We start from the raw sequence: 26,865 nt of genomic DNA on the forward strand, positions 1-26,865 counted from the left end.
TATTAATTTTTTATTATATAGGATAGCAACTAGTTATATCCAGGTCCTACGGATTTAACTGGATGCTATTTAAAAAAAAAAGCACTGAAGTTCATCAGATCATTTCCCATTCCACTGTGGTCTCCACATTTTAAAATATTACTCATTCTTGTCACCAAAACATACTTATGTCTCTTATACTGTTGAATGTTAATAATCTCTGCTTCCCTGATTTTTTGAGGTGACCTTTCTCTCCTGCTATCCTTTTAATAAAGGAGAACATTCCCTCTGGTCCTTTCTGTGTGTGTGTGTGTGGGGGGGGAATCTATTTGATTGAAGGGTTTGTAAACGTTTGTACATTTTGTAATTATTGTATACGTCTTTTTCTTCTTGATTTTTTTTCTATTCTTCTCCAAAACGTGTACAGTAATTGAAAAATGTATTCACTTCTTCACCCAGTTGCCACCGCCATGGGCATTTGTAGGTTTCCTGCCCTCCTGACAGCATTTGACTGTGCTGAGGAAATTCTGTAAGGAACCCGAGACTGGGCCACACGTGTGCGCTGGGAAAGGGGTGGAGGGCTGCAGGGCAGGGAGGGCCCCATTCTGACCCGCTGCCTTCTCTGCCAGGCGGGCACGCGGAGGGAACTCTGCCGTGATTGGTCCCTCGTAACCAGGTGACCACAGAGTGTGCTCTGGTTGGCTGGGGCCGGCCAGGAGCCCTGCCTTCAGTTGAGAAGCGCTGTGGCAGGCGGTGGAGCTTCGGCTGTGCTCTCTTCTTGCAGTGGTTGTGATTCTCAGCAGTTGCCTGATCAGCACGCCTTTGAACTGAGTGAGACTGCCGGCTGTCCTCACCGACCGGTCACCTCAGTGGACGCGGCAGCGGCTGACAGCTGTGTGGGGGGGCGGGGGGCAGCAGGGGCGGGGTTGGCCATTTTGGGGGGAGAGGGTGGGTTGGGGGGACTGTTGAGCGAAGGCAGTGACAGCAGCGAGGAGTAGAGGTTCCTCATGGGGAACAAACTCACCTGCCGCTGCCTGAAGCCCAATGCCAGCCCCAAAGTGGGCCGGAGCTTGGAGTGGGTGAATCCATACCCCGAGTCTTATGTCTGTGAGGTGACTCGAGCTGCCCGGGAACATAAGGACGTGGGTTTGGTCTTCTGCAAATGCCACCCTGTGCTGCGCCTCAGTGACCTGCAAATGCCCAAAGGTAAGGAGGTGGCAGGTGCTCAGTGCTGTCAGTTCCACCTCTGGCCCCTGCTGACCCCAGGATGCTCTAGATGAGCACCACCTCAGACGCCGTCTTGCCTTCTTTCTGGTATCCCGAACCTTTCTTTCTCCCTGTCGTGTCTGGCCACTTCCTTTCCCTGTGCACTACCCAGATGTCCAGTTCTTTCTTCTATACCCAGCTCAGCCTGAGACCCGCCTGTTGTCCCTTCCTGTTCATGGTTCTGTTTAATGTCTCCTGGGACTCCAGGAAGAATTCTGGGTATATGTTCTCCTTTTTTCAATGAAAACTTGAACATCCCAACTGCAGAGTTTCCATCCCATCTCCCTATCCTTATCGAGCTTTATGGTACGTAGTGTAGGAATGAGGTAGGGCCCAGTGATACCCTTGCTCCCACCTGTTAAGATGGTTGATACTCTGGACAGTTCAGCTGCAAAGATTTTAGGGTTTGTTATGTAAACTCAAAATCAATAACTGACATAGAACCTATATGTGTTCTTGCGTAGGCTGTTTTCAGTTGCCTGGATAGAAGCTGTTTACTCCTTCCAACTGTAATTTGAACACAGAAGGAAATGGTGGGAGAGGGAACTCAAAATTTCTCAAATGATGTGAAACATCACTGCCAGACCTACAGAGAATAGTTGTTTGTTTGGTTTTTACATACAGGAGGACCCAGGGAGTTCTGATTCATATGTCCACGTTGACACAAATTTCCCTCTGTCTTACTTCAGTGACCTAACAGACTTCCCTGTCATATCGCTTGTTCTCAAGGAGGGATGGGTTGTTCACAAGAATGTTGGTCAAAAGTTTCCAAAGAAAAACACATACATGTAGACTTTAATTTGTAACATAAAGTCTTGGCAGTTAAGATGTAAAATTGTGCACAAGAATGTTTGTCTTCATCGTCTCTCCTACTGCCAGTAGATTCCTGTTTAACTGTAAGAATGTTGAGATAAAAGTTCTAAAGACCAGATGCCTGAAGAGGAGCTTGGGGAGTGGAGAAGTGGGAGGAGAGAGGGAGAAGAGAGAAGATATGGTACTTGGTTTAAAATAATTCTGGGTAACAATGTAGCTAATGAAGAGTGATTTGTGAAGTAGAAAACATACATTTACAAAGATGTTAAAGCCCCTTTGGCCCATTTTTTTCCATTTAAATGGCAGTGATTATTTAATTATTTCATAGAGAAAAAACATCATAGCTCGTATTCTATTTAAACTCTAGATGAGCTTTTAATTTCTTTAAAAATTAGAATAATTAAGCCCAGGGATTCACCTGGATGATGGATATGCCTTTATAACTGAAAAGTACTCCCTGTTCAGAATATTAAAACAGTGTGAAAAAGTGAATAAATTATGTGAATTAATTAATTGTACCTTTAAACACAAAACAAATGAGAACCTGTGAAATTTCTGTTCACTCTGTTTGGTGCTGTAAAGTATGCCTCTGTCTGAGTGATTTTATAAACCAGTTAGTAGATGGGTAGTATTGGATGCGAGACCAAAATAGGACCTTTATATGGTTCTTTCAAGATTTACAACTCACTCCCATGTATAGCCCATTTGGTCCTTCTAACTGCAAACAAGTCCTGTGTATATTCTCCTATTGCTGATGAAAAAACCGAGACTTAGAGATGTGAACCAACTGTGAAACCAGCTGCTGAACAGGAAAGGCTGACATGCAGATGATAGATGTGCCCAATTCAATTTGGTGATGCATACAAAGCTATTTAGAATGCAGCCTATATATTATAAACTCTCCACAAAGTGTGTCTATTTAACTTGCTCCAGTCTTGATTATTTCCATTTGAAATTGTTGTATACAACTCAGAAGCAACAACTACCACTCCATCTATGTCTAAAACAACAACAACACACTGATGAACAAAATTGATCCAGAGACACAGAAATATGAAACAGCTGATGAATCTCAGAGGGAAGGCTGGAGTGGGTGGGTGGGTGGGAATAGATCAAGCAAAGACTTGTGTGCACATATGCATAACCCATGGACACAGACAATAGGGTGGTGCAGGCCTGGGGGTGGGCTAGAAGGGGACAATTGTGGAAAATAGGGGACATCTGTAATACTTTGAACAATAAAGATTGAAAAAAAATCACTTTGATGAAAGTATAAAAAGTCACTGTCATGAAAGGTTCCCTGTAGATTAAAGCATTGAGCTTTTATACTATTCTTTTAAGTGTGCCACGATGAATAGCCCCAAGTAAGCCACAGCTAACTAAATAAGTTCATTTTGTGAATGGAGTGAGAATTAGCCTAATAGTAAAGAACATTTGCCAAATACAGCTCATGTGATTTGGGCATATTTGATATATGAGCAGGTAGTTGACAATAATTGGCCACAGTTTAACTTGTTTCTTGACACTTTCTGAAATGTGTTGGTAATATTAGCACGAAAGAGAGTGACCATTTCTAATTGATAAGTAGACATGGGGAAACACATACATAATTCATAGATTATTTAGGTCCAAGTTAAAAAATAAAGTCTAAGACATAGCCTGGTTTTACTGCACATGTATAGCAAAATTCTGCAATTTTGAATTTTCCTAGTAGAATTTTTATATCATTGCCTTTACTAAAATTAAAATTGGCTTATTACTATTACTTAAAAAGACTTCCCAACAGTAAGTGATATAAATTGATGTATAGCTATTTTTTAAATTATGAATTTTTCTACTCAACAAAATTGTATGCCTTTTTCTGGGCTTCAGGTTTAATCCCTTCTGACCATCCAAGGGCTGGCACAATTTTCCTGAAGAAATGTCAAATGATTGGTAAGTCAAGATAGAATTTAGGTCACAGGTTTTTGTTTGAACAAATAAAAACATTTCAGTTGTTTATATATGAGGATTGAATTTGTGATCTTACATAGTGCTCAAGCAAAGGATGCTATCTCACATTAAAATTTGAAGCTATTCAAACTCTCTCGCTCTATGTAATGCTACCAGGGTACATCAGAGGAACAGAGCCCTCTTGGGTTCCCCAGAAGCTTAGCAGGAGCATGTGCAACAATGTCCATTTCCTGTGTCCTGTTTGTTTTAGGATAAGAACTCAGAACTGTAGGATTTTAACGCTTCTGCTTGCCTGCTTATTTTCCTTAACATTATGTTCAGTCAAGTTTACTTGCTTTAAAAGGCACACGGATCGAGTCTTTCAGTTGATTGTGACAGCAGAAGTATAGGCAGGGAAGGGTCCATTTTATTTGAATCCATGCAGGTCAATAAAAAGTGGGGGGTTTAACATGCATTTTCATGGCATGTGTACATGACTGTCTGGAGCTGATCATTTTGGTTAGGATTGCTGTATGTCTCAGTTTCTTCCAGAGCCATGGGCTGCTCACCGGTAGAGAGAGGGTGAGACAGTAAAGAAAATGCTATCCTGTGCCCCTCTCTGCAGTCCTAAGGAGTGTGTGCCTCCAGTTTTGTATATTAGTAATCTTTCAGGTAATCAGTAACTTCTGTTTTTTCTATGGCATTTGTATCATTATTGATCAGTTAATTCTTTTTATTCTTAGTGGGAGGAAAGAGAAAGAACAACTATTTCTACCATGTAAGTAAATAGTTGAAAAGTTATGTAAGAAATAGTAATTTGAATTAAAAATTGCCTGCCATAATTGTTAGAAATCTATTATGAACCAGGTATCATTAGCAGGAACCTTTTTTGGAAGATTTTCTTAATCACTTATGTTATCTTAATTAACGAGTTTACATATTCAGGAAAGTTTTTGGCTTAGTAATGGTCATTTTTTAAAGGGGTTCTGACCTTTAAGTTAAATGTCAGTAACATGGTTGTGGTATAAAAATCTGCCTTAATTTTTTGCCTTAACTTTTAATTTTGTTTTTTAACAAAATTAACAACAAGATAATAGCTAAGGCAATTTTTGTGTTATCTATTGACTAATTGTAGCAGCTGAAAGCTTAGCTTCCTCTCTGCAGGGTGGTCTTATTTCCTTTCTTCTGTTCTCCCAACATGTATCATGGTTTTTAGTAAATTAGAATCAGTGTTTCTGTTATCATGACTATGCAAATATTTGTTACTGTTGAGCCATCTAGTTATCTGGCGGTGCCTTTTGCTTGTATACCCTTCATTCTTTTGATCAAAAAATGTATATGCACTCTGCATGATTATGTTGGTGTTTATTAGCTTACTAGAGGCCCTGTGCACGAGATTCATGCACTGGTGGGGGTGTGGCCTGTGGGCATAGGCCCACTGCTGGAGCAGCCAAGCTGCACTCCCATTGTGGGCATGCACTGACCACCAGGGGGCAGCTCCTGCATTGAGCATCTGCCCCCTTGTGGTCAGTGCACATCATAGCAACCGGCCATTCCACCATTCGGTCATTTTGCATATTAGTCTTTTATTAGGTAGGATAGTTCATTTTCAAAATTTGAAAGACTCTACAGAAGTGAATAAATTTTGTCAGTACCTGTTTTCCAACTGATGACCATTCTGGTCCAGGCACTGCTGGCAAAACAAAGCAATAGAATTGCAAATGTCAAGAATTAATTATTTTAGTCGATAATTGTGTGCCCTCAATTTGTCACCTATTGCCAGTTTTATATCTCCCCATTAAAAAATGTCTAGTCAGAGTTTAAAGTAAGTTTTCTTTGTTCAAAGTATACGCTGGCTTTACCTATTAATTTGAATCAGTTAAACCTGAAAAGGAGTAAAAATTGAGTTATCACCGCAGGTTCAGACATTTGGTGTATGTGCTTGGCTGAGGAGCCGATGGGGCAAAGCTACCATCTGTGGGATTATGACTGAACGCCTCTAAGTCAGAATCCCGCCCAGGCGGAACGATATGGCAGCACCGGGGAGCCTCGGTTGGCCTCAGATAGCGGGTTCCCCGCAGTCCCTGCCAGTGGGCCATCAAGCCCAACCGCCTCGCTGAGGTGGCGTGGCACGCTCCGCCATGCTTTGGGACTGGGTCCGGTGCAGAGAGCCCTTTGTCCTGGGAAACGGGGTGGGGCCGGAAAGGGGGCCACCCCCATGCCCTTCACGCATTGCACATTCGTGGGGAACCTGGTGCTAAACCATTCATAGACTACCTGCTTCTGGGTTGGGGTTTCGTACTTTGCAGAGCAGCTCCCTAGCTACAATCTATTGAAAGTCAGCCTTCTACACAAGGGTTTGTAAAGAAAGAAAGAAAAAAGAAAATTGAGTTATCAGCTGTTAAAATGTGTATTCATTTTTGGGACCCCCTATATTACTGAAATTTGAGCACTGCTACACTTCTCCAGGACAATCCAAACCCCTCTTTCTCATCAACATGTCTCACTTAGCCAAATGCAGCAAGTAGGCTGGTCTTTCTCATTTCAGAAATAACTGCTTTATATCTAACAACCTAGTAACTTGGCAGAGAAAGATGACTATTAGACAAATCACTACATTTATGCTACATTAACATAATACCTAGTAAGATTTCATTTTTATGTGTGTGGAATTAATTTTTTTAGTGTAATCACTTCTTTTCTTTTTTTCTGAACATGCTGTGACATTTGTCACATGCCTGTCAAAAATATTTTCCATGTACTAAACACATTTGTTCCATTTCTTATTGGAAGCCATCTTCCTAGCCTTTTGTTATCCTCCTCTGCTATACCCTTGTTCTCCAAAGGCCTGTTCTGTGCCTGCTTTTAAGCATATTCCTTTAAAGTCATCTGGGATCTCACACACTCTTGTGTTGGATCCCTGGTTTCTTAGGTCAGCAATTTTCAACCTTTTTCATCTCATGGCATGCATAAACTAATGACTAAAATTCTGTGACACACCAAAAAATATATTTTTTACCGATCTAAAAAAAAAGTATAATTGTCATTCATTCACTTTTGACATCTATTGTGGTATTGGCTGTTGTCATTTTGTTATTTGACAATGTAAGGGAAAAGGTCAGTGCCCCTGCCCAAATACTCAGGTATTGCATTTTTTTTCTTTTTCTTTTTTTAAAAAAACTTTATTAGGTATTGCATTTTGTAAATATTCTTGCCACACACCAGTGTGCTGGGTGGTACACTGGTTGAAAATCTTTGTCCCGTGTTTATGTTTTCCTCTGTATTGTTATTCTCCTTTTTTTCACCCAAGAACTTTTTCCTGGGAAAGGATACATGGGCAGAAATTGTTTAGAGATCTAGCCTTTCTGAAATGCCTCCTACTTATTAATAAAGCAGATAATTATAGGTTGAAATAAATTTTTGCAGTTCTAAATACATTTCTACTATTTTCTCATTACATTGTTACTCTTAAATATATTGGTAATGTATGATACATTATATATTTGCAACTTTAGTAATTTTCCCCACCCTTTCTTCTCTGGAAATGTTTAGAAGCTTACCTATTCCTGGGATTCTGAAGTTTCATGTTATGTTTTGGTATGAACCTTTTCATTTTATTGTGGCCATCAAGACTCCAGGTCTTATCTACTTTCAGGGAATATTTTTGTTTCTTTTATACATTCTTTATTCCTTCTTTTTTCCTAATATTCCTATTACTCAGAAGTTGGAACTCTTAGACTAGTATTCCTGGAAAAATCTCTAAATATTTCCCCCTCTTATTTCCCATTTTGTCTTTTTCTGCTTCCTGGGGATTTCCTTGAGTTTGTTCGCCAAGACGTTTGGTTTTTTTGCTTGTTTTTTTGTTTTTTAGTTTTAATTGATTTCAGAAAGAGATAGAAACGTCAATGATAAGAGATAATCATTGATCGGCTGCTTCCTGCACCACCTCTACTGGGGATCGAGCCTGCAACCTGGGCATGTGCCCTTAACCAGAATTGAGCCCGGGACCCTTCAGTCTGCAGGCCGGTGCTCTATCCACTGAGACAAACTGGCTAGGGCCACCAACATTTTATAATTCTGTTTTTTTTAAATAAATATTTATTGTTCAGATTATTACATGTGTTCCTCTTTTTTTTCCCCCATAGCTCCTCTCCACCTGATTCCCCACCCCACCCCATGCCCTTACCCGCCGCCACTGTCTTCATCCATCGGTGTAAGATTTTTGTCCAATCTCTTCCCTCACCCCTCACACCCCCTTTCCCCTGAGAATTGTCAGTCCAAACCCTTTCTATGTCCCTGATTCTATTATATTCATTTTGCCACTAACAAAATGTGCCATTTTGCCACTAACAAAATGAAGTATATTAAAATTGTTGGTATTCTATGATATTAAAGAATACTACTATTACTTTCAACTATTTACAGTGACTAGAATTGGGTTTTGGTTTTACTCTAAGTGGATTTTCCCAACATAGTTTTGGCTATTTCCGTATTTGATTATTGCTGTATTGTTGGGCTCTTAACAAATCAATGAATACTTCTAAAAGACATGAGTATTTCTAGTGTTTTAAAGATAATTTATTCTCTAGCGGGTCTCAAAAAGTTATTGTCATAAATCTGACACTACTGCAGGTAAATTCTAATTGTATCTGTAGTAGGATTTACCTTCCAGTTGCAATTGATTTTAGATAATTGGTCAAACACTTGTTGAACTCCTAATTTGCCCCAGATTCTGTGCTCAGCAGTTGGAGGTAGAAGAGGAGGGAAAGTCCTGCCTTCCCTAGAGAAGCTCACTTTTTATGAGGGGGATGCCCTGGAAGCAGTTGATAACATGTAACAAGTAGTAACTCGGGTGTGTAAAAGTAGAGAAATGGAGAAGTTCTGTAGTGTGGCTGCTGGCAGAGGTACCCTGGAAGTAGATGGGAAGTGGGGTTAACCTTGCTGAGAAAAGGTGGAAGAAAAAGGCCTTGTAGTCAGAGAGAGCAGCTGAGTGAGGCAGGGTCCTGATAAGTATCATGTAGCTTAGGGAATCTATAGATATAAAAGCCTAAGTGGCCGAATGACCCAACAGTCGGTCGCTATGATGCATACTGACCACCAGAGGGCAAACACTCAATGAAGGAGCTGCCCCCTCGTGGTCATTGCACTCCCACAGCGAACCTCCCATAGTCCCTCCCCCTGGCTGGCTGGCCCTGATCAGCCCGGATCAGGACTGGGTAAGACGGCCCCAATCGGCCCCGATCAGTGACCAGGCCAAGGGACTCCCACCTGTGCATGAATTTGTGTACCAGGCCTCTAGTAGAATTTGTAATATCATATAAAGTTCCATATTATCTGAGGTTCTCTTTTGAGTAATGTAATAATAGTCTTATTTCAACATGAAGAGAGAGTTAAATTCTCAGAGTTGTTTGATCTGTTTTTGGATGTGAGAGAATCTTAAAACAATACTTTTTAATTCTCAAGGTAAGGAAACTGAGGCCCAGAAGACCTCTTGTCCCTTAACTTATGAGCTACAGGCCAGCCCTGCACACACACCTCTGCCTCAGACACATGTGTTTTGTCACCCTGCCTCCTGAACCAACATTTATTATTGGCTTTCGTGGACGTCAATAAGGTGCTCTTGCTTCAATATTATAAACTAGAAGCCCGTTGCACGAAGTTTCGTGCAATAGACTTTTCCTTCACCTGGCTGCCGGCACCAGTTTTCCGCCAGCAGCAGTTTTCCTCTGGCCACCCGCCGATCAGAGCGCCTCCAGCCAGCACGATCAGCCACCCCGAGAGGAACTCCAATCGGGAGGCGCTCCCATCAGCGGGTGGCCAGAGGAAAACTGCTGCTGGCGGAAAACTGGTGCCAGCAGCCACGCAATCGGCCACCCCGAGTTCCGCCACCAGCGTCTTCCGCTGGCCCCATGGGTCCTTCCGCAGCGCCGGCCATTTAGGCAGGCGGGAGGAGCGGGGGGTCGGAGCCAATCGGCCACCCTGAGTCCCGCCCCCCACGCCTCCAGCCAGCCCAATCGTGGGAGTAGCGGAGTGATGCAATTTGCATATTACCTTTTTATTATGTAGGATGGCAGTATGTCTTAATGTAGAAAATAACTAGCAGAAATAGAAATCTCAGCAGTTTTTATTTTTTAAGGAAAAAACACTGAAATCTTATTTTAAATGTTTTACATTATTATAAAGGGAATTTATCATATGTGTATGCCAAGTTGGATTATAGGTAGTCTGTCAAGGGCAGCATTTTATGATCCCCTCCTCAATTCTCATTGTTGGAAGTTAGAGCATGTAATGGGTTTACCGTAGAGTTGCACATGGTATTGCACTAAAGTAGTTCATAGAGTATGAGAACAATTGTAATGCTTAATTGTTTGACATTTTACCCAAGGAAAAACATACTTTTATAGGTTTAACTTACTGTCATATTTTCTTCTATTCCCCTTCCCCTTCAGGTATCTCCTGGTCACCTTAGGGAAAAGTACAGCTCATGTGCTACTGTATATGTTGACTACTCGATTTCTCAGCCTGATCTGAGAATCGCTGTGCAGTGGTGAGTACAAATAGGGGACAGACCCCTTATCCTGCCCATAGGTACTTTCATTTGATTGTCCTTTTCAGTGCTCAGGTTAAAAAACTGGTGTCAATTATATATTGATTTCCACTTCCATTTTAATCTCAGAGTGGATGGAAGAAGGGAAACCCACTTAACAATTAAAAAATCCCCCCAAAAGTATTTATCTTTACTTGAGGCATTACTGCTTCTGAGACTCATTGTTGAACACAATGAGAGGAGAAGCGCGTTTTACTGAATGTTTCTGGAATAAAGTATTTCTTCATGAGAAATGGGCCTGGAACCATGTGTACTGACTGCCCTGGAAGCTGCTCTAGGAAGGAGGGGCAGCTTGTCCCCTACTGGCACCAGAGTGCATCTGCATTTACAGCTCATTGGATTGTGTCAGATTTCCCCCATCGTGCTTTCTTTATTCCTGCACCATTTCTGTATCGAAATGCACTCTCCTTCCAGGAAAAATGCATCAAACCAGTCTTAAGGAACAACTTTTCAAGATAATTTCTTTGTGTCTTAAACTTGTTCAGCTGAGCTTTTAATTTCATAGATGTATTAAATGTAGTTATATATATATATGTATAGATATATAAATGCATATTCAAGACACTATATCGATCCATATATAACAAAATCAAAGCAGAAAATCATGAGAGAGGTAAAGTTTTGAAAACCTAGTCACAGCCAGGTTTACGTTTAAGCAAACATAACAGTGTCATGATTATGAAAACTTCATTAATTCTGTAAGTTCATAGTCCACAATTGGAGACTTTAAAAAAACACCCTAATCTGAAACCTTCAAGCTTATTTAAGAGAAAAATAAAACCAAACTTGGATGTAGAGCTTCCTGAATTCCATTGGGGTGGTCCAAGGATCATTATCAGTGTCTCCCTGGGATGTGAGGGTTGACTTTCCAGAACACAGTTTGGGAAATGCTACCTGAAAATAATAAAATCCTCATTTCTAATTTTATTTTTCAGTCCTAAAACATAATTTATTTATAAACTTAATTTTGTCTATATTGTACCACCTTTTTTGCTAATTAAATTCTCAGTAACTTCTACGTTAATTAAAAACAGCCAGTTTACAATCATAATGGAAGTTTCTTCTCTCATAACAACAGTTGAGATCAAATTGATTTTCTGCAAAAATTGAGCCCATCTCTCTCTAAAGTCCTGAGTTTTGACACCTATCTCACAATCACTGAGTCTTTTTCTTCAGTCTGACCACTAAATCTGGGAGTAGAAAACCAGTCCACTCTAGCTGTGTTCCATAGCTTCTTTTGAGTTAGATGATTCTGATGTTACAGTATATAATTCAAGAGTCGTTTTGAATATATACTTTTTTCCTCCAAAATTGTCTAGTTTTTGGAAGTACAGTAAGTTTTCATTTGCTCTTATCGAGTTTTGAAAATGATCATTCAGTACATTTACTATTGATAAAATAAAAGTTTAGTGAGAATTTTAATAGAGCTCATTGGCTTTTAGGAATGGTTTTGAAAAAATGTTTATTGTGGGGTAGTAGTGCATTGTTCTCAATGGGATGGGTGAGCCTTATTATAATCACTTATGCAACTTTTATCTAAATGTGTCTCTATACACATGCATTCCATTACTTCTTTCCCAACACACTCTCCCACTCTCACAAGCCTTCTGATAAGCTGAGGAAGGATAGAAGGAATCTTTATATAGAGAAAAGCATCTGGGATTATTTTTATTTTAATCCTAATTCATGTGTTCTCAAACTTTGCTGCACTTTGCCATCACCTGAGAAGCTTTCTGAACAACCCCAGGTCATACCCAATGCCAGATGAATCAGATCAACTCAAGGTGGTAGAAGGCAGTTTGTAAAACTCCTCTGATGATCCCAATGCACAGCCAAGCTTGGGAACCACATTGCCTGGTTAGAGGGTGGGAGAAGGAGAACTGCTTCTCACTCTTGGTGGGACCTTGAGGAAGTCAGTTTTAAGCCTTGATTATCTTCTCTGTAAAATGGGTTGTTGAATTAAATATCATCACAAGTTCATTAGTTTCTTTCACCTTATATGCTTCAAATTCTATGATTTTAAAATCATTTTGAAGATGAAACTGTTTGAAGCACTATAGAAGTGCCCATCTTTGATGCTAACAATGCTACAGGCCTTTCTACAACTGCTAATATTCTATAACCTAGTTATAAAATTCAGATTTGCTTTTCCTCAATTATTTGGAGCTTCATTTTTGACATTTGGGGCAAAGAGAAAAAGCATATAACTTAATCTACAGCACCCCTTTGTTTCATGTTACACAGCATCTGGGAATAACATAGGGATAATGTAACTTACACAGTATCTGAGCACTTACATCTGCTCATTAAAATTGTATTTAAACTAATTTGGAAATAAATGTTTTTAATACTACACTGTGTATAATTTTACTCCATTGTATTCTTATATTTGCCATTAAATTTTCTTAACAATTATGTAAAAGTGACCTTAAATGATTCAGTTTGGTATAGAGCATTTTATTTAACTTTAGGGGAATGAAGGAAAATAGGTGGGCAGGTGGAAAAACTATATGGCTTAAATTTAAGCATGTGTACAAGTAGGTATTACTTGTACAGGATGAAAGGATATATGAGTAGAAAGGCAAATGATAGGGCAAGAGTGTAATAACTTATATGTTGTAATAATCACCCAAAACATGTCTTCTAACAGCATATTCCTTCGCATTTTGGTTTTCCTAATTTTACTAACCGACAAAGAACTGCAACAAGGCAAAAAGTGCTTAGGAGATACTGTTTTGAATGAGGTCTCATGGCTACTAGGCATATGGGATGGTCTTCCCCCACCACAACCCTTTTAAAACTTGTCTTTAGACCTGACATAAAGTCAATTGTTACTTTTCCTTTTCTCCACAGCCTGGCACTAGCAATATATTACCACATAAAGAACAGGTGAGTTTTAAAATCAGTCCTGTTATTCTAGCTAATAAACTTACAAGATATAACGTTAGTGTTAGGTTTTAACTATAGATATTATTGGAGTAGGCTATAGTGCTTTTATTACATTTTTGAAGCGAACCTTTTTTTTTTTTGTCTTAGGACTTCTAATGTTTAAGTTATTGAGGATTCTAAAGAACATTTGTTGATGTGGGCTATATTAATATTTACTGGATTAGAAATTAAAATTGAGAATTTAAAAATAAGTCCCTTGTATGCTAAAACATAGTTTTTAAAGCACTGTTGACATTTTGAGCAGGATACTTCTTTGTTGTGGGGGATTGCCTTGTGCTTTACAGGATGTTCAGCAACATTCCTGGCCTCTCCTCACTAGATGCCAGTAGCACCCTCTCCCCAGGCCCCATTGTGACAACAAAAATGTCTCTACCATGGCTGAATGTTTCCTGGAAGACAGAAACACCCCTGATAGCGAGCTATAGCATTAACATAATTCTTTGTAAAAGAGAATCACTTTCTACAATAAATTGGTCGAATGGAAATTGTGTCACTTATTTACATTTGGCAAATCTCTTTATGTCTGCTTCAACAGAAGACAGCTGATTCTCATGTACACCCTGTCTTCAATCCTTTGTGATTACCTCAGTCATCTCAATAATTTGTTTTGAATAAACAATATGAAGACCCAGCCTCATGTATCTTTATGGCTAGAAAAGTTTGTATTTTTTAAGCCTTCAGATAATTTTGGATATTCTTTGATACTGTACCAGAAGTCCACAGAAGCTGTCTCCTTAAATTAGTTACAATGGTTTTAAATCCTGTCCTTGAACTTGTACTAAGGTCTCTGTTAAATTAGTACCCATGCATACATATTCTATGCTAAATGAATCTCTTACATTGTAAGTAATTTCATAATAACATTATGCATTGGTCATTTGGAAAGTATCAGTTCACATTTCTTTATACGGTATCAAAACTCACTTTTGTTAGTTAGCATCATATAACCACCAGTCTTCCCAGAAAAACCTTTAGGTATTGAAAAGCTGTTAGGTCACAAAAAGGGTACAAGTTTTCCCCAATCTTGATTTTTAGCTTGATAGCTGGAACTGTGCAATTGGCAAGAAATGTATAAGTTATTTTTCTGGAAGTGACAGGCTCACTTTTCAGTCTTGAGAGAATGACACTTGTATTATCAAATAAAAATATTATTCTCTGAAAACAGTAGGGCATTCAGCTCACAACTAATTCCAAGTGCTTTTCCTTAACACAAGCACATTTCAGTATGCAGGAGTGCTTAATGCATACTTCCCCTTATTGTAGAGTATAAAAAGAAGATTCAGTTTTTAATAACAGTATTCATTGTCATTGCTTTATCAAAGATGTGCTTAAGTAAAGCAGATTTCTTGTCAACAAGTGGCAGTGAAGAGTAGAATGACTACTAGTATAGGGTGGGATCTCTGCCTTGATTCTTGCTCAGAAACCAGTTTTACTGACTTTTGCTTTTATGCAGTCATTGCAAATGTCAGTGTAAATGCAGACTATGCCTTAATATTTCTATACAAACAGTTTTGGCCTCATGATTCTCCTGAAAATGGTCTAGTGCCGTGGTCAGCAAACTGCGGCTCGCGAGCCACATGCAGCTCTCTGGCCCCTTGAGTGTGGCTCTTCCACAAAATAGCACGTGCGAGCGCGCATGTACAGTGCAATTGAAACTTCGTGGCCCGTGCACAGAAGTCGGTTTTCGGCCTGGGCGAGTCTATTTTGAAGAAGTGGTTCTAACGCCGAGCCACAATCAAGGGGCCAAAGAGCCGCATGTGGCTCTCGAGCCATGGTTTGCCATTAAATTTTGGCATTAAATGTTGGAGCATTGTCCTGTACACCAAAAGGTGGTAGGTTTGATTCCAAGTTAGGGCAGCACATACCTAGGCTGTAGGTTCAATTCTGTAAGGCCACATAGCTAGGTTTCTGGTTCCATCCACAGTTCAGCATGTATAGGAGGCAGCCAATCCATTTTTTTCTCAAATAAATAGAATGGTTACTTTTAAAATACAAAGGCAAATTTTAAATTCAGACTATTGTAAAGAATCAAGAAGAAATATATAATAAGAATATAGTATAGGAAACTAGTTAGAGAAAAAAAAAAACAGTGAAAAAACAGGGATCTCATTTTCACATGAAGGATTGCCCATCACTACTGCTTTATAAAATATTCCTGGGTCTTTCAATGAAAGGTTAGAGGAGTGGCAATTGATTTGGTTGACTAGCATTGCCTATTAGGGAGGGTCAATGCTTATAAAGGCAGCTCTGGCAGGTCATTATAGAAAAGGTTTCACAGAATTCGATGTGTTGAGTAAAAAGAGGTCATAAAATTCCTACAGGATCTAAGAGAAGAATTTGTAGAAGGACTTTCTTTGTTGAAGGTTAAGCTCCCACCAAAATTCTCTCTACTCCCAACAGATGTGTTGCTAATACAACAATTTCTGGATTACTTTTTAAAATCACGTTCTTATTTTCTAGAGATTCAAATAGATCTAAGGACATTTTTGATGAGAGACTCCATCCTGTCACAGTAAGTGCCAGTTGTATTAAGGTTGTCTCTTTCTCTCAGACACTTGTGTTTATTCCATGCTGATTTGCTTTGAAATTAATCACTAGTAGAAAATTACTCTCTCCAGCTTGGAGTTAACGTTACCTTCCTTTAAGTTTTCTTCCCCACCCCATGTTGTATCTAATTATTTTGCAAAAGGAATCAATATATATAAAAGCATAAGCGACCATCCAACCGGTAACTATGATGCGCACTGACCATCAGGGGGCAGATGCTCAACACAGGAGCTGGGGAGCTGCTGTGACTTGGCAGCTGTGGTCCTCAGGTGATGCATCCAGAACCAGAGAGGAGGGAGCCCGATTCCAGGGTGCGTAACCTGAGAACTTCCCTCCTGCAATCTGGGACCCTTTGGGGGATGTCAGAGAGCTGGTTTCAGCCTGATCCCTGCAGGCCAGACCGAGGGACCCCACCTGTGCACAAATCTGTGCACCAGGCCTTTAGTGTTACATAAGAATCTAGAGGCCCAATGCACAACACTCGTATACTGGGGATGAGTGGTCTCTCAGCCCGACCTGTGCCCTTTTGCACTCCAGGAGCCCTTGAGGGATATCGGAGAGCTGGTTTTGGCCTGATCCCCATAGGCAAGGCCGAGGGATCCCACCTGTGCACAAATCCGTGCATCAGGCCTTTAGTCTATAATAATAAAAGGGTAATATGCAAATAGACCAAACAACTGAACAGCCGAATGACCTCCCAGACTACCTTCTGAATGACCACACTATGACACGCACTGGCGCCAGGCCAGCCAAGGTGGGTGCAATGCAATTGGTCAGGGGGCCCCGCAATCACTCCACGATCGCCCTGCAGAGGGAGGCCCAGGCCACCCTCTGCGAGGTGATCAATTGCCCCAAAGAGGGAGACCCATGCTGGCTGGCGGGGCGATCAATCCGGTGGGTCGGCTCCACAATCGCCCCAATGGCGGAGGCACAGACCATTCGCAGAGCCCCAGGTGGGTGGGCAGAGCCCCACACCCAATCGCCCTAAAGAGGAAGGCCCAGGCTACCCCCACAGACAGCACTGTGGTGGGTGAGCAGGGCCTCCCTCTGCGGGGTGATCAATCTGGGGCACCACAATTGATCAACCCACAGAGGGAGGCCCAGCCCACTGACTAGCGATGTGGTGACGGGTGTGCAGGGCCAGCCAGTTATCGCCCCGCAGAGGGAAATTCCAAGCCAGCCAATGATCCCACCCCACACCTGTCACCCACAGAGTGAGGTGACTGGTGGTGGGGTAGGGGGGTGGCAGTGCTGTACCGATGGCAAGCAGTGGCAGCGGCGGGGCACAACCAGCTGCCTGCAGCCGGGGGAAGGAAAGCCCTGATATGCTCTGATCATCAGCCAAGCCTAGGGACCCTACCCAAGGGGTCCCAGATTACAAGAAGGCACAGGCTTGACTGAGGGCCACCCCCCGCCCCAGTGCACAAATTCGAATTTTGTGCACAGGGCCTCTAGTGTTACATAAGAAACTAGAGGCCCCGGTGGATGACATTCATGTACTGGGGGTGGGGAGGCCCCTAAGCTGGGCCCCTGCCCTTTTGCAGTCTGGGAGCCCTCGGGGGATGTCTGACTGATGGCTTACATCCTTAGTGCTGCTGTGGAGGCAGGGGAGGCTCCTGCCACAGCCGCTGAGCTCGCCAGCCATCATCCTGGCTTCTGGCTGAGCAGCATCCCCCCCTCTCCCCTGTGGGAGCACACTGACCACCAAGGGCAGCTCCTGTGTTGAGGCTCTGCTCCTTGGTGGTCAGTGCACATCATAGCGAGTGGTAGTTCCACCATTCAGTAAATTTGCATAAATTTGCATATTACCCTTTTATTATATAGGATATGTCAGTAAGAACTGAGTTTCAGCTTTGTATAATTAGTGAACTAAAGTGGGTCAACATACCCAAAAAACAAAAATTTATATTTTTAAAAGAAAATTTTCAATAGCATCAAACAATATGAATATTTGTACATAAACCTAGTAGATATATCAAGATCTCTAGGAGAAAATTAAACAGCTATTTAAATATTGAATTAATTAGAATGACAAAAATTTTCAAATGTCTTCAGATTTGCTCTATAACAATATGTGGCTGGTGAGCATTGTACACACAGCACAGCCTTAGAGCCCGATGGTTACATTCTCAAAGTTGATTGCAGAGAACTGTGACATGATGACCAACAAGTCCTTGGAGCCTAAAAATAGTTCACAATTAGACAGAATGTTAGAGGGGGAAGGTGGAAAGGAATATATAAATATTCTGAGGTTGTGCCTGTATCTTTAATGAGCGTCATTATTCAATCACTATTGTTTTTAAGGTCCCATTATTTTATTTAAAAGGCTAAAATACATGTTACCCAATAAAAATTATTTTAATTAGCACATGGGCATAAGTGGAACAGGGCTGTTACAAAAGTACTTAATATTTTTCTTCAATGGGTACTTCCTTTCAGGAAGAAAAGGTTCCCGAGGAATTCTTTCATCATAATCCCGATCCCGAATCAATTTACAGATTTATTCGACCTTTTTTCTTTGCCTATAAGGTAACAGCAGGATATGCAATAACAACTTTGGTAAGATAGTTCTTCTTTCAGAACTTTATTAAGGGAAACCTATAAAAGGAAGTAAAGTTCACACATTTCAGCTTAATAATCACTATGATTAAAAATGTCCTTGCTTTTCTCACCACAAAACGGTTGCTATTAAAGGCAGCAGGAGAGCGAGATTTCCAATTTCTCCTTCCGGACCTCAGGAGACATAGGCGCATGCAGTGCACACAGGCACACTTACAAGGTGTGCTGATGGGGCAGGACGGGGGCAATAACAGAGCCTTCTGGGCCCCAGGGAGAGACAGGTTCAGGGTAGGGCTAAGCTGAGTCCCAGGCTGCATTCCCCGGGCAGTTGTAATGTGTGTCCTGACTGAGAACTAGAGCCCTAACTTCGCTGTTCCTGGGATGATGGGTGTTCATCCGTCCTTGCTGTCCTCTTGTGACTCCTGTGATGTTGCCAGGATTCTAGTGCCAGTAGGACCTGAAAGGGCATTGCTAGTTGCCTGCTCGGCTACAGCTGTGTAAGGACCTTTGTGTCATTCATCCAGGATTCCTGTGGAAAGAGTATCATTTGGAATGAGCGGTCCATTCTAGTGAGAAGGAATGGGGATTGTATCACTCCTGCCTCAGGCAATCCTAAAGGGGAAAGTCTCCTGCTTGGTGTGAGGGAAGAGTACTTAGGTCAGCTACTTTAGAGAGGTGATCAGAAAGAGCCTCTGTAAAGAGAGGACATCTGAACACTGACCTGACTGAACTGAGGAAGATGAGGAGCTCTGGTGTATGTGCAGATGGAACAAGTGCCAGATTCAGAGACGGGAACTTATACTTGGTATTTGAGTAAGAGTGAGGTATGGCCAGTGTGGTCAGAGTGTCAAATGAGGAAAAGAAGGTAGGGCATGAGGGCCAGGAGGGCACGTGCCATCTGATTGGGCCTTTCAGCTTGCAGGCCATGGGAGGAAGTGACATTTTTATTTGTTTGGTGGAAACCCTTTGGCAGAGTTGAGCAGGGTGGGGAAGTGCTCTTGATTAAAAAGGCTATCCTGGCTGCTTTGGGGAGAAAGACTGTAGCTGGGAGTCTGAGTGGAGAGTGAGAAATCAGGAGGCAATAACAGTGACACAGGTGGGAAGTGAAATAGACTGGAAAGCGATCTGACTACCAGTGACAGGCAGAGATAACAAGAATTGCTCACAGATTGCAGCAGGTTAACTCAATTGGAAGTCTTTGGCCAAGCACCTAGGCAAATGGCAGTGCCCACATGACATTAGGGAATGTGTGAGGAGTGAGGAGTTGCAGTGAAGAGCTCTGGTTTGTATGTGCAAATGCACCGATGACCTTAGCAGTAGTAGTTTCAGTCTAGTGACAGTGCCGGGGGCAGACTACAGAGGGTGAAGGGGAGAGTGGGAGATGAGAAGCAGCATCAGGGCATTCACTGTGAGCAAACAGAGAAGAAGCATCCTAGGGGTTGTGGCGGGTGGGATGGGTACCATATAAAGACATTCATATTGGGGAGAGTGTCTGGGCCACAGGGAAGTGTTCAAAAAGAGGTAATTGTGGGAGGTGTTCTTCAGAAGTGGGATGGGATTGATTTCACTGCTAGAAGAGTTTCAGTGAGAAGAGAAATCTCAATTCCAATGACACCAGAGGGCAAGTGGTATAAATGAATGGTTAATGGCACATACCAAGTCTACAGTAAAGATTGCAGGAAGTTGAGTGATTTCCAATGTTGTATATGTATCTAATTATTCCCAGAAAGTTGACCGTTGAATCTTGTAAGGAGGTTCATTCATAGGATATCTGAGAGCATTTAGCTTTGGGATATTGGTGCAAACTTTCACTAATAACACATAATGTTCAATAACCGTTTGCTTCCTAAAATACAGCTGGGTTTGAAGACCTTTGGCTAATGTGAGTTGTCCATTTGAGATTATCTGATAACCTCAGACAGTCAACATACTCTTCTTCAAAGAACCCTTTGACGTAACAACAAATCACAGCTTGCCTCTATAATCTTTGCTTAGCTGTTACCTTCACCCAGTTCTTTGTAGAATAGACATGTAATACATGTGAAGAAATCATGAGACCTCACCAGCTACCTGGCAGATTTAGAGGAGAACCAGGGAGACAGAGACTGGCAGCTCTGCTACCACCTGAAACCAACAGAACTGACTAAGCTTCAGGTTGTGTAAGACAGAGATGGATTTCACAGAATCATGATGGAGATGTGAGGCTTAGGAGACATAAAAGGACTACCCTTGGTGTGCATGTGTGTTTCTTACAAAGGCACTAAATCCAGGAATACTTGACAGTTGTAGAGACCTGCCTCAGACACACCTGTTTGCACTGCCTGTCCTGCTGCACCACACAGCAGCCACTGGGGGAGCTGTCTTTAAATTTTTTTTTTTAACCTTTTGCACTCGGATGTCGAGATTAAAATTACTCTTTGAATGTATCAATAATTTGAAATATGAAAAAATCCCAATAAATAAGTTTGTATGAAAAGAAACTCCAGTTTTTTATTCTACTGCCGCGCTTTGTAAAATCTGGGGTATTTAAAAATTAAATCCCGAGTAGAATAAAGGAATTGAGAAAAAAGCAAGCGAGTGCAAAGGGTTAATCCTTACCAGAGGATATGTTTTCCATTGATTTTCAGAGAAAGTAGAAAAGAGAGGGGAGGAGAGGAAAAAAAGAGAGAGAGAGAGAGAGAATGAATCATCAGTATGAGAGAGAGACATCTGTTGATTGCCTCCCGCATGAGTCCTGACTGGGGCCAAGAGTTGGACCAGAGACTCTTTGGTGAGCAGGCTGTAAATTCACCTGGAAAGTAGGCAATAAAAGTATCTGATTTGCAACTGTTTCTTGGCCTCTGGCTTTTGCTGGCCAAGCAGTCTCTCTAGAACCTAAGAATAAAAGGCATGTCAAAAACTGATGAAATCTGTCATTCCTGTAAGTTCTTATCACAGCACTTAAACTGAACTAGAATCAAAGACCAGTGTTCTACTTTGCAGGTTTACATAGAAAGACTTTTAATTTATGCTGAAATCGACCTTTGCCCATTTAACTGGAAACGCATTGTTTTGGAAGCGATTATTCAGGCCTACAAGTATCTGCACGATCTGGCTATATGGAATACTCACTTCACCCGATTGCTAAGAGGCATTACAATCAAGGACTTGTGAGTTTGCAAGGTTTTGATGAAGTTTCTAACCATTTTCGAATACCTTATTTGCCCCCATAAAATTTACAAAATAAATATTTTGAAAGGTTACATTGTGCAGAGGACTGAACTAGGCATAAAATTACATATATTTTTCTATCCACATTTGCTATAAACATTTCATACTCCTCCTCATTAATTAGTATGCCTTCATGTGTTATTATTGTAATAATCTGTGTGATAATTTGGTATATTTCTCTGGTAGCAAACTTTGTAGAAGCTCACATCCAAAAACAACAGTGATGTAAATATTTTCATGGCTTCCTTAACGCTGTCTACCAGTTTAGGTCTTTTATTTCCCCCTTTTAAAATTTCATTTATTTTCAATAAGACTTTACATTCGATATCTATATATAAAAGCCTAAGGGATCGGCTGACCAGCCAGTAGTTATGACATGCACTGACCACCAGGGGGAAGACGCTTAATGCAGGAGCGAAAACCATAGGCATGGAAACATGGAACAGACTCATGAATCTCAGAAACAAGGGGGTAGAGGGGAGGACGGGAAGAGATTAACCAAAGATCTTTTATGCATACTAGAGGCCCAGTGCACAGATTCGTGCACCAGTGGGGTCCCTCCACCTGGCCTGCGGGGATCGGGCCAAAACTGGCTCTCTAACATCCCCTGAGGGGTCCCGGATTGCGAAAGAACACAAATCTGTGCACTAGGCCTATAGTTATTTTATATTAATCTCAGGTGTACAGCATAATGGTTAAAAAACCATGTGCTTTGCAAAGTGTTTTCCACAATATTTTTAGTACTGACCTGACACCATGCATAATTATTGCAGTATTATTGACTCTCCTTACTATGGCATAATTTATATCCCCATAACTGCATTGCAATTGCCAATCTGTACTTCTCAATTTCTTCACCTTCTCCACCCAGCCCCCCAAACCTCTTCTCCTCTGACAACCATCAAAATGTTCCCTTTACCTATGAGTCTGCTTCTGTTTTTGTTCATTTATATTGCTTTTTAGTGAAATCACATGTTATTTATATTTCTCTGACTGACTTATTTCACTAACATAATACCCTCTAGGTCCATCTGTTCTCTCGCAAATGGAAGGATTTTATTCTTTTTTATGGATGAGTAATGATATTCCACTGCTTTTTTATCCACTCATCAGTTAATGGGCATTTGAGTTGCTTCTACAGCTTGAGGATTGTAAATAATACTGCAGTGAACATAGGGTGCATATATTCTTTCAAATTAGTATCTTGGTTTTCTTCGGATATATACTCAGGGTAGAATCACTGAGTCATAAGGCAGTTCCATTTTTAATTTTTGAGGAACTTCCATACTATTTTCCACAGTGTCTGCACCAGTATACATTGCCACCAAAAGTGGTTTCCCTTTTCTCCACATCCTTATCAACACTTGCTGTTTGTTGATTTATTGATGATAGCCATTCTGACAGGTGTGAGTATATCTCATTGTGGTTTTAATTTGCATCTCACTGATGATCAGTGATGTTAAGCATCTTTTCATGTATATCAGCCATCTGTATGCTCTCTTTGGAGAAGTGTCTGTTCAGGCCCTCTGTCCATTTTTTAATTAGATTGTTTGTATTTTTGGTGTTGGGCTATATATGTTTTTTATAAGGTATTGAGTTATATATGTTTTTTATAAATTTTGAATATTAAACCCCTTATTAGATATATCATTGTCAAATACATTTTCCTGTCAGTGGATTGTCTTTTTATTTTGTTGATGTTTTCTTTTGCTATACTAAAATTATTAGTTTGATGTAGTCCCATTTCTTTATTTTTTATTTTATTTCACTTGCACAGGGTAATCTATCAGCAAAACACTAAGAAATATTCCAGACTTTAGTGCCTATGTTTTTTTCTATGAGTTTTATGGTTTTGACTCTTACATTAAGTTAATAATCCATTTTGAGTCTATTTTTGTATGTGGTGTAAGAAGTGGTCTAACTTCATTTTTTGAATGTATCTGTCCAATTTACCCAACATCATTTATTTAATAGACTGTCTTTATACCATTGAATCAAGTCTCCTCTTTTGTCAAATAGTAATTAACCATACAGGTATGGGGTTATTTCTGGATTTTCTATTTTGTTCCATTGATCTATGTTTGTTTTTATGCTAGTACCATGCTCTTTTGATTACTATAGCCTTGTAGTAGAGTTTGATAGCAGGTAGTGTGATACCTCCAACCTGTTTAGTTTTTCTCTCAACTGCTGTGACTGTTTAGAGTCTTTTGTGGGTCTGTATAAAACTTTGGATTATTTGTTCTACTTCTGTAAAAGATGGCATTGGCATCTTGATAGGAGTTTCATTGAAATAGATTATTTGAGGTAGTATGGACATTTTAAAGGTGTTAATGCTTCCTGACCATGAGCTTTGTATATGTTTCCATTTATTTGTCTCTTCCTCAACTTCTTTTTTGGTGTCTGATAATTTTCCAAGAGTTTTCCCCTCAGAGATAATAGTGGTGGCTCTGAATGGACCCATTTGTTGCTGCGGTGATGTGCCCAATCCTTTTGTTGTCACATCTCTACTTTACTAATCCCTTTCCTGTTATCAGCCTGATGGAAATGTCTGCAAGTTCTTCAGGGCTAAGAAACAGCATACATCATTCCTTCCATCTGAACACTAGAGTGGGGCCCTGTGAGTGAGCAAGGAGAATCAACCTATAGCTACACTAACGGGACTCTGATAATCGAGCCCCTACCCAACAGCAGTTGTGCACAAGAGACATAACCTCCTTCCCCGTGCCCCAAACTCAAAGTCCTGGGAGGCAAAAGGGACCGCGAATTGTTGAACCTTGTTTGCCTGTTTGAACATTAGTGTATTAGCCCAGCTGGGTAGCCTTTATTTGTTTCAAAACTAAACTCAGAGCCAACCTAGTAGCTTAGAATGACAATTTTGAAGAGAACCATGTTGACTAAAATTGCCCTCTGGTGGTTTTGTGTTTTCCTTTTCCCCCAGAAATGAGTTGGAAAGGCAGTACATATGTCTACTGCGGTTTCATCTTTATGTTTCTGCCAGTGTCTATGCCCAATACTATTTTGACCTTCGGTCTTTAGCAAGTGACCATGGACTGCCTATTGCACTTGCTCCTCTTCAAAAAGAAAGAGCACTGAACCTAGAGGTAAGGCTGTGGATTCACAAAGTGGGGTTTGCTGCCAGACACAAAAGCCAATATCTGTGGGTAAATCATATTATGTAGTATTAGGAAAATGAAAAGCTGTTTTAACTAGAACATTGAATAAGACTTATTAACTCTTTCACATCATATTAGCGGTATTTTTTATGGTGTGTATAAGAATCCCATATTATAAAAATTATCTTTTCTGTGACCATGATTCAGAATAATTTAAATCCATTTTAAACTTTGAGGATTTTTTTTGAATCTGTATTCTATTTTCTAGCCATATATGAATAATTTCTTTAAATTGTGTCGCTAATCATATCTACAACCATATTCTACTTATCACTCCTAACTCAGTTTGCAAATTCATGTCTTTTCTGTATAGATCACAGTTCAGTACCTTTAGTTTGTTAGACAAAACTAACCTCAGAGAGTGACACTTAGATCATAGAATATATACTTCAAACACTGGGTGTAGAAAGTATATGGGTTTTCAATGGCAATTGTAAAGTATGTGCAACAAAGTAATATTTATGGCTTATGAATTCTGGGGAGTATACCACAAAATTACAACTGAAATGGACAGTTTCTATGGTACTTTAATGGTCCTTTAGAATAAGATGTACTTCTACCATAATGTGCAAGTGAAATAGAACCTTTATGGTGCTTCAATCACTAGACCTTTCCTATATTTCAGTAAAATTCAGAACTTGCCTGCTTCATTAAAATTTGCTTAGAGTAAATTCTAACTAATGAAGATTGGATAGAATGTAAATAGCTAAGTAAACAATGACTTTTCCCAACTGTATCTATACTAATAAAAAAGTAATATGCTAATTAGCCAGGGAGACCTTCCGGACAAAGCCATGGTGGTGGGGCTGAGGCAGAGGCGGTTAGGGGCGATCAGGCTGGCAGGGGGAGGGGAGAGTGGGGAAGTTGGGAGCTATCAGGCCAGCATTGGGGGCAGTTGGGGGTGAGCAGGCTGGCAGGGGGAACATTTGGGGGCAAGAAGGCTGGTGGGGGGCAGTTGGGGTGAGCTGGCTAGCAGGGGGGCAATTGGGGGCTATCAGGCTGGCAGGGGGGAAGTTGGGGTGATCAGGCCGGCAGGGGGACAGTTAGGGGTGATCAGGCTGGCAGGCAGAGTGGTTAGGGGCAACAGGCAGGCAGGCAGGTGAGTGGTTAGGAGCCAGTGGTCCCAGATTGCGAGAGGGATGTCTGACTGCTGGTTTAGAGTCCGACATTCCCCCAAGGAGTCCCAGATTGGAGAGGTTATAGGCTGGGATGAGGGACAACCCCCCCCCCCGCGTGCACAAATTTAGTGCACCGGGCCACTAGTGTTTATTATATTTAAGGAACCAAGTGTACAGACAACAGATGGTATTATTGTTAGGACACTGTCACACCTTTGACATCTTGGAAAAAACCCAAAATTTAAAAAATTCTAAGTTCCCCTTTGCTCTGTCAATCTAATCAGAGTCCCTAAACTACTTAACTTTGTGAATGAACATAAAATAGGAGTGTAGACCACAGCTCTCCGGAGAAGCAGTAACTATAATCCATGTAAAGAAGTAGGAATGTGTGGCTTTCTCTGTGAAGGCTGCAACTCTTTTATTTTGAATGTCCCTGTGCTCTATCTCATTTCTCCTCCTAGGCCATTTCCAAATATTGTGAGAACAAAAACCTGTGCAAGGTGGCCATAAAAAAATCTGGCAGCTGTGATAACCTTACTAATGTGCAACATGCCAATGCCATCTTATCTTAAGGAGGAATGAGGGCTGTGACATGATGAGCCCCTCATCTGCAAGGACTGGAGAAGAATTACCGCTCCTGCTCCAATCCCAGCTAAGTTATTTCCTTTTAAGGGGGATTTAAGGGTATTGACATAATGAGTTTCTCACTTAC

The 26,865-nt window shown here is 40.9% G+C and overlaps 1 protein-coding gene across 1 annotated transcript; it reads left to right on the forward strand.

Annotated features, from left to right (window-relative positions):
* The first annotated feature begins 986 nt into the window (after nt 1-986).
* LOC129148264 (cyclin-Y-like protein 1) lies at nt 987-26,865 on the forward strand. Its single transcript, XM_054712881.1, has 10 exons — nt 987-1,185; nt 3,931-3,993; nt 4,734-4,768; nt 10,440-10,537; nt 13,451-13,486; nt 16,007-16,058; nt 18,533-18,652; nt 21,635-21,801; nt 24,801-24,963; nt 26,615-26,865. Exons 1-10 carry the CDS (start codon nt 987-989, stop codon nt 26,723-26,725), a joined length of 1,044 nt encoding a protein of 347 aa, XP_054568856.1. The 3' UTR covers nt 26,726-26,865.

The sequence above is a fragment of the Eptesicus fuscus genome, chromosome 24 (genome assembly GCF_027574615.1).
Source record: "Eptesicus fuscus isolate TK198812 chromosome 24, DD_ASM_mEF_20220401, whole genome shotgun sequence".
Taxonomy (NCBI): domain Eukaryota; kingdom Metazoa; phylum Chordata; class Mammalia; order Chiroptera; family Vespertilionidae; genus Eptesicus; species Eptesicus fuscus.